This window comes from Dromiciops gliroides, chromosome 3 (assembly GCF_019393635.1).
Source record: "Dromiciops gliroides isolate mDroGli1 chromosome 3, mDroGli1.pri, whole genome shotgun sequence".
NCBI classification, from domain to species: domain Eukaryota; kingdom Metazoa; phylum Chordata; class Mammalia; order Microbiotheria; family Microbiotheriidae; genus Dromiciops; species Dromiciops gliroides.
In genome coordinates, this window is record NC_057863.1 from 90,231,336 (window position 1) to 90,239,963 (window position 8,628).

The following is an 8,628-nucleotide window of genomic DNA, read 5'->3' on the forward strand; positions in this document are numbered from 1 at the left end:
TAGCTTATCAGGATATATAAGCAAAACAGTACATTCTCTAGAATCAGAAACTTAGCTCAGGAACTGTTCTTAGCACTTTATTTAGCAGCTTGCATCTTTCACTCTTAATAATATGTACTCATTTTGTTTTCAGGGCACATTGAAGCAGACATATACAAACACTCCAGTGGTAGACAATGAATTACTGCGGTTAAGTTTGCGATTGTTTAAGCGCAAGACAACTTGCCATGGACCTGGACAGGAAAAGATGGAAGAGGGTAGTAAACTTTCACAACCTAGTATCCAGCCAGAAGTATGTGTATCATAACACCAGAGTTCATTTTGTCCTTCAGAGTATCTTCCTAGTGAAGAGCATATTCTCTTGAAAAGTTGTTTGGTTTGTCAAGCCTCGTGAGAGAACAGGACAAAAGACTTGCCCATTATTCTAATTGGGCGAGGCACAACAACTTTATTTGAAATGTACCAGTTGGGGTTTTTTTGGGTGGGGGGAGATGGGGGTTCAGATTTTACATTCATTTTTACACAGTACCTGATCCACAAGTGTAATGATGTGAGGACATCTAAATTTAGTAGTTTATTGCAGCAACTGGCAAAACGCAAGGAGGGCACATGTACTTCTTTTTCCAGTCTAAACATACATTTCATGAAATGGAACTACTGACATCTACTAACAGGATCTTCATCACAGAAATGTTGACTTTACTTGAAAACGATTTGTCCATCAAACCAAATTGAATGCTTTCATTTAACTGTGTATAATAGTGTTGCGCAAAGCCTTGAGTGCTTCTCTAACATTGTCAGTGTGTACAGGCAGGTGTCCAGCTATCTGTCTATAGAATAAAGCCAAAATATTCCACCACAGCCCCTCCCCCAAACTATAAAGATAATAAGCCTAATTTGCTGGGTCTTTTTTGTTTAAAGATAAATGTGCATTGATACAATGTATAATATGTATTTGGTTTTTTAAAAATTATATATACACCTTTTTAAAAATTGGAAACCGCGTCCATTGTCTTTACTGTTAATAAATACACCTCTCCTTTTCTCTTTCTGATTTTGACTTCCCCTGCTTCTCTAACCCTTTTCTTGGTGTCCTGAAAGTTTTAGGGTTAACCTTACGTCTTTACACTTTTACTAATTCATTTGTTTCTTCATTGATAGAATAGTTTTGAATAATATTCTGAATTTAAAGGAGATTCCATGTGTGTTCCAGGAGCATGAAAAGCACATCCAGAGGGCAGCTAGGTGGCACAGTGGATAGAGCACCAGCCCTGTGTGACCCTGGGCAAGTCATTGCCCCACAAAAAGAAAAAAAAAGCACATCCAATAATTCGATATTTGAGTTGAATATATTAAATCATTGCATACAATTATATTAAAGCCCATTTGTCCTTCCTCACATCACAGAACAATGTATGTCCAGAATTGCCTTGATGCACCTCTGCACCTTAAAAAGAGGTTTGCCAACACACCTTTTCCAACCACTTGTTGTTTAACTTAATTTTTTTTTCACTTGGATAAAGTTAAGGAATTGAAAAGAACTAGAGAATAGAAGCTGAAGTTTTTTTTTTTTTTGGTGGGGCAGTGAGGGTTAAGTGACTTGCTCAGGGTCACACAGCTAGTAAGAGTCAAGTCTCTGAGGTTGGATTTGAACTCCGGTCCTCCTGAATCCAAAACTGGTGTTTTATCCACTGAGCCACCTAGCTGCCCCCTGAAGTCTTTTAAATGTTGCTACCTCAGGAACTGAACTGATGGAGTCAGACACAGCTGAAATGACTGAACAACAAGAATAAAATGAAATAATATTTTACACATATTTGCAGAATTTAAAGCCCTACGTGAGTGATAGCTATTAGCTAAATGCCAGCTTCTTCCTGCTTGTAGGGGATTCTTCATACCTGTAGGGGACAGAGTGTGCTCTTCTTCTGAACTGGCTGCTTCTTTCTTGGAAGAGACCTTTCTCTCATGCAAGGCATTGAGAAATGCCGTTCCATCCCAATCCCTTTGCCTGTGAGAGAAAGCCATTCCATCGTGCTCCCTCCATTGTTTTCTGCCCTGCCCTTGCCTGTCTTAGGGAAAGGCAAGATATGCTATTCCATTATATACCTATACCGTCCTCTACACTGGTGTTCTCACATGAGCTACCTTAATACCCTGAGAGGATGCCACACTGAGGGCAAACCCCTAGGGATGTTGATAACCCATCTCAACTCACTAGTCAATGATTAACAAACTGTCATCCAGTCATAACCCTCCCCCTCCTAGGAAATTTGGATGCCCATCTCTCATTCAAACTCCATTACTTGTCCCTTGTTGCTCTCTTCCTTATTCCTATCCCCTTAACCTAAGTTCTCCCTTCCTCCCCTTCCCGCTATAAAACTGTCTGTCCTGTACAGTGTGCTCTCTGGAATGCTTGCTCTAGAGGTAACGAACTTGATTTCATCTTAAAACGAACTTTTCTACTCCTTCCATCTCTCACTGTGACCTGGCTCCCTCCTGATGGACACAGCTTCTCTGGCCACCCTTTCAAGCCCTGGTTGCACTTAAACTCGTTCTTCCCCAACCTTAGTGTCATCCTTGAATGCTCACTCTCATGCCACATATTCACTTAGTTAACAAATCATTTCTTTCTCTATTATATCTGTTGGATATGTCCCCATATCTCCATTTAGAGCCAGTACCCTAGTTCAAATAAATCTCATCCTTCACTATTCACTTGGACTTTTGCAGTAGTGGAATAATTTCCCCACACCTATCCACACTTCACATTTTAAGAAAGTGTAGGTCTAATTATGTTGCCCTCCTACTTGAGAAACTCCATCCAGGGTCTCCCCATTACTTCCAGGTACAAATATAACTTCCTCTGCCTTACCATTTGAAGCCCTTCATAACCTGGCCCATTCCTATCTATCTTGTCTTCTTATGCATCACTGCCCCCTTTGTTCTCTGTGGTCCAGCCACACGGGCTTATTTGTTGTTTCTCATTCATGATACTTCATCTCCTGTCTCAGTGAATTTCTGCTAGTTGTCTCCCATGCCTGCATTACTCTTTCTCCTCAGCTCTACCCCTTAGAACATCTGGCTTCTTTCAAGACTCAGCTCAAACACTGCTTTCTGCAGGAGACCTTTCCTGGTCCCTTTCAACTCTATTCTCTTCCATCTACTCTGTATGTATCTTGCATATACTTGTTTATATAGATGTCATCTTTCCCATTAAAATGTAAACTTCTTGAGGTCAGGAACTTGTTTTTGTTTTTATGTGTATCACCAGAGTAGATAATTAGAATTTAATAAATGCTTATTGGTTGAATAGTATATTCTGAAAAGGAAAAGAAATATTCCAAAAGGCAAGGGAGCTCAAGCTGCAACTCAAAATGATACACCCTGAACCTGGTCCAAAAAAAAAAAATGGACATTTGGTACATGACATTTTAAACAATTCTACAGCCTCCCTCCCCACAAAAAACACCCATTTGACTTGTAAGTACCCCTCAAAACCAAACACAAGAAAGGTAAATATAAAAAAATCCAAAATAAATATGAAAAACCAAGAAAATAAGGGATCAAATTACATTTAGACTAAAAAAAGAAATGCTATTTGATTTTTTTCCCCATAGTTTTTTGTTTTTTGGTTTTTTTTTTTTAGTGAGGTAATTGGGGTTAAGTAACTTGCCCAGCTAAGTAAGTGTTAAGTGTCTGAGGCCGGATTTGAACTTAAACTTAGGTCCTCCTGACTCCAGGGCAGGTGCTCTATCCACTGCACCACCTAGCTGCCCCTGCTATTTGATTTTTAAAAAGGATCATTAAGGGAGTCTTACAAAAGCAAATAAGTTGCAAAAGAAGGACGGTAATTGAAGAGAACTGTAGCACCCTTTGGATTCCTACACTTGAGCCAGTATGTTTTGTGGGATGAAATTGCATAATGGAAGAGTATAAATGGGAAGAGGAGATATGGGGAATGGTAGGAATAGGTGATACACCACTACCAAGTCCATGGGGGAAACAGAAAGGGAAGTCATAGAATGGGAAAGATCACAGAATGGAGGGAAATCAGTCCAGGAGGCTGAAAGGAAGGAGTCTTAATGCACCAGGGGAGGGTTCCCACTGAAGAACATTCAGACGGGAGGAGGTGAGTGTCATAAAAATAAATGATGGGTGGAGTTCATACACTGGGAAGCCACCTTCTCTGAGAGTGTTGTGCCTCCACGGACACCATCCTGATCCAGGACAACGGACCTGTCAGTATGTAAGTTATCTGGCACTCAAAAGTGTATGTGGGGAAGGGGGAGCCAGACCCAGAAGTGAGGTAGCCCTGTCTTCTTAGGGAGGGCAGGGATAGAATCGAACCATGTGATTTGGACGTCGAATAATTTCTCTCACACAGTACTGCTTTTATTTACATTACTTTTCTCACAAACTGAATGAGTCACAGAACTGTTATTTTGTGATTGTCTAAAATAAGGAAATAGTATGCAAATCAGAATACAATTTTAGAATAGACTGGAAGAAAAGAAACGTTAAAGGAGAAAACAAAAAGTACAATTTAAGACTTTTACCCTTTTTCTGGGGTCATAGTATAGAACTTTTAAAATCTTTTGTCACAATGTTTATTGACCAAACGCATTCTTTTATTACCTGTTGTACTTTTGTATTCTATCACATTTTGAAAATATTCAGAGGAGCTCATGTATATTATGTCAAAGGGCTAATAAAACATTAAATGTTATTCTAGAGATTTGAATTTTCTCATTTCCTTGAGCTACTTTCATAATTCACTGATGCCCTCCCACCACTCTGTGTTGAACTCTTCTCATATGAAAAAGGAAAACAAGAAAAAATTTTATTTTTTTTTTGCAGGGCAGTGAGGGTTAAGTGACTTGTCCAGGGTCACACAGATAGTAAGTGTCAAGTGTCTGAGACTGGATTCGAACTGAGGTCCTCCTGAATCCAAGGCCAGTGCTTTATCCACTGCGCCACCTAGCTGCCCCTGGCTATAGATTTTTGTGCAAAATTCAAGTGTCTCTAGTCTTGGAATTTTAGCTGTTCATTTTACTTTTAAAATTGAAATACTCAGTACACATACACTTTCACTTAGTCCATTACCTGTCCTAGTCATTAGAGTATTTTTGTGTATAAATGATACTATCCTTCATTTCTATAATCCTGTATATAGTAGTTTCCAAATGCTGAATATTCATTTTTCCATTGGATGGCTTACATTTATATTTTGGAGTCTTGTACTTTGTGTATCCTAGGAAAATGCTATAGCTTACAGAATAATACAATAATAACTACTATAAAGGGGCAGCTAGGTTGGTGCACTGGCCCTGGAGTCAAGAGAACCTGAGTTCAAATTTGGCTTCAGACACTTGACGATAGCTGTGTGACCCTGGGTAAGTCACTTAACCCTGGCTGCCTCAGATATCCAGGGCCATCTCAAGTATATCTTGCCACTGGACTCAGGTGGCTCTTGAAGAGAAGTGAGGCTGATGACTTTACACCACCCTCCTTCACTTAAATCCAATTGATGGCAAGTTACGGCATCACCTCTTGATGTCATAGGAATGAAGGACAAGAGTGAAGGACAAACAACAACTACTATCATAGAAGAGTGGAGAGCAGTAGTGCTAACCAGCTTTTGTTCTTTGAATTGGAATTTAGGAAAGAAAAAAAATCAATCTTTTTAAAATGTGAAAAGTCATTCTACATGTTTTATGAGTCAGTGATTCATCCAGCAAATATTTTTGTAATGTTTTATTAATACCTTTTGTTTTAATATCAGTCATTTTCTGATATTATTTCCCTCCCCTTCCTTGAACCCTTCCTTGTTACAAAGTAAAACAAGGAAAAGTGACTCATGAAGCAACTAATGGTATGTTCATCATTCTTTCCCATAATGGGGAACTTCTGTTTTAGAAACTGGTCGTATTTGCATAGCAGCAAAACATGTCTCATTTAATGGTCTTAGAGTTTCCTAGTTCACTGAGAATTTCAATCAATTTAAAAGTTGGAAGGGATCTCAGTGGACATATAGTTCAGCTCATACTCAAAAGGAATCCCTGCTATAATAATATGCACAAAGAAGTGATCCCCCAGACTCTGCCTGAAGAACTCTTAGCAGGGGAAATTGTTCCTGACATCAAGCCTAAATTTCCATCTTTGTAGCTTCTACGCTTTGCTCCTGGTTCTGGCTCCTAGGACCAAAGAGATTGTCTTAATTCTTCTGCAGAACAATCCTTCAAGGCAGTTATGTTTCCCCAAGTCTTTTCCAGGCTAAACACCTCCACTTCCTCATATCATACGGATCCCTCATGGTTCTGGTTACCTTCCTTTGGACATTAACTTGTTTACCAATATCCTTAAATGTGACTGGCATCCCCAAACTGAACACAGTACCCCAGATGAGGAATAGAGGAACTAAGTGGCACAGTGGATAGAGCATTGACCCTCGAGTCAAGAGGACCTGAGTTCAAATTTCACCTCAGACACCTCAGCTGTGTGACTCTGAACAAGTCACTTAACCCCAATTGCCTTAAATGGGGCCATCACCAGTCATCCTGATATATATCTTGCCACTGGACCTAGATGGCTCTGATGGAGAGAGTGAGGTTGGTGACCTGGCACAGCCCTCCCTCACTTAAATCCAGTTCAGTGCAAGCCATGACATCTGCCCTTGTTGAGAACAAATGGACAAACAACAAGAGGAACAGAGGAAGTATCACTTCCTTACTGAGCTTCTCTTAATGTAGCTCAAGATGTCATTGACATTACTGGCTGCCATAGCACTGCTGACTCATCTCTTTCAGAACAACCACTCCTCTCCCCGCCGAAAACAAACAAACAAACAAAAACCCAAACCCTTCTATTTATTCTCCCATCTTGTGCTTATGAAATTTAATTTTTGCACTCAAGTTTTAAGATTTTCCATTTAAGCCCATTGAATTTTGTCTTAATAGATTCAACCCAATGCTAACCTATCTAGATCATCTTGGATGCTGACAGTCATAGGATCTTAGACTTAGAATTTAGACTTAGGTCTTAGAGATGATTAAGTTCTACCCTTTCATTTTGCAGATGAGGGAAGGGAGGCAGAGAAATTAGATAACTTGTCCAGGGTTATAAGATTTGAACCCAAGTCTTTCTGACTTCAATTTCAGGGCCATATATATATATATGTATGTATGCATGTATGTATACATATATATGTATACATATATGTATGCATATGTATGTATACACACACATACACACACACACATATATATATATATATATGTTAGCTATCCCTCTCAGACGGTATTATCTACAAATCTGATGTATGCACTATTTGTCTCTTTATTGAAATTTTTGGTAAAAAGCACAGATCCCTGAGAGACTATACTGGAAACCTTCTGCCATATTGATACCAAACCATGAAAATCACTCTTCTGAGTCCAACTATCTAACCAGTTCTAAATTCATCTAATTGGATTATGCTTTAGTGACATCTCCCCATATTTTTTTTAATACGAATAATATGAAATACTTTATCAGAACCTGCCTTCTCCAATCTTGTGGTAACCCCCCATCAGCCATTACCATCTTCCAGTTTTTTCATTATCCAAAGATGTGATTGATGCCAGGTAGGTGACTCGAATTCATCAAAGACAACTATGCATTTTCTTACTGCCTCCTTACTTACCTTGGGTTTATCAAATCCTTGTTAGTCATTTTGGTTTGTCATTTACAATGCAACAGTATTGTCTTTGGAAGAGAAAACAATAATAATTGAGCAGCTTTGTCTTCTCTGATCAGATATTGTCTCAACTACCCCCCAAAAAAATCTTAGGCCCTATTTTTCCCTCCTATATGTCCTCCTATATGTCTTTATGTCTTTAGCTTCCCTTTTTCTTTCTATATTTTACTTCCCTTGTCAGCCTTGGCTCATCCTGAACTTTAGATTTTGGATAACTATTTTCATAGGACCATGCCACAACTCTTTACTCACCCTGTATTACCTGGTGTTGTTTTCATCTTCTCTACATTTCTTTAAAAAAAAATCTAAGTGGTTTGATAGCTACCTATGTTAATTCCACACCAATAACAATTCTATCTCTGTTCTCCCTGACATTGTGATTGTTTCCAGAATTTCATTCTTGAGTATTTCACATCCTTCCCGCATTGACTTCCCCATACCATCAGTCATTTACCATTATTCTTGGTTGTGTGTCACCTGATCTCATACAGGCAGACTAGACAAAAAATCTCTTGGGTCCCTTGTAATCCCATTTCTATATCAGCCTCTTGGGCTTTATTGCACTGAGAATCCTGGTTCCTAATCTGACCAAACCATTGGTTTGCATTTTTATTGGCATCTTGTTTTTACATCACTTTCATTTCCAAATATATCTTCTCCTATCACCCTGCAGTGAGCCATCTCTTGTAATGAATAATAAAAAGGGGGGAAAAGCAGTTCAACAAAACTGATGAATGTATCAACTGAGTCTGACGGTCTATAGAATATTCCACATCTATAGTTTCCAGTTCCTCCCTTTGTTCAAAAAACAGAGAGGAGCATCCCTGCGCCCCCCCCCCCCCATCTCTTCTTCCATTTGAGTATGCACTGGTTGCAGAAGTCCTTTCCAAGTC

General features: G+C 39.1%; 1 protein-coding gene across 7 annotated transcripts in view; it reads left to right on the top strand.

Moving 5' to 3' along the window:
• ZC3H13 (zinc finger CCCH-type containing 13) overlaps positions 1 to 882 on the top strand; it is an 81,136-nt gene extending 80,254 nt beyond the window's left edge. For all 7 annotated transcript variants that reach the window (XM_043993038.1, XM_043993037.1, XM_043993039.1 and 4 more), the window contains one exon: positions 134 to 882. In XM_043993038.1, the coding sequence (XP_043848973.1) occupies positions 134 to 307 (174 nt within the window). In that variant the 3' untranslated portion in view covers positions 308 to 882. The remainder of the gene's footprint in view (positions 1 to 133) is intronic.
• Positions 883 to 8,628: the final 7,746 nt, after the last annotated feature.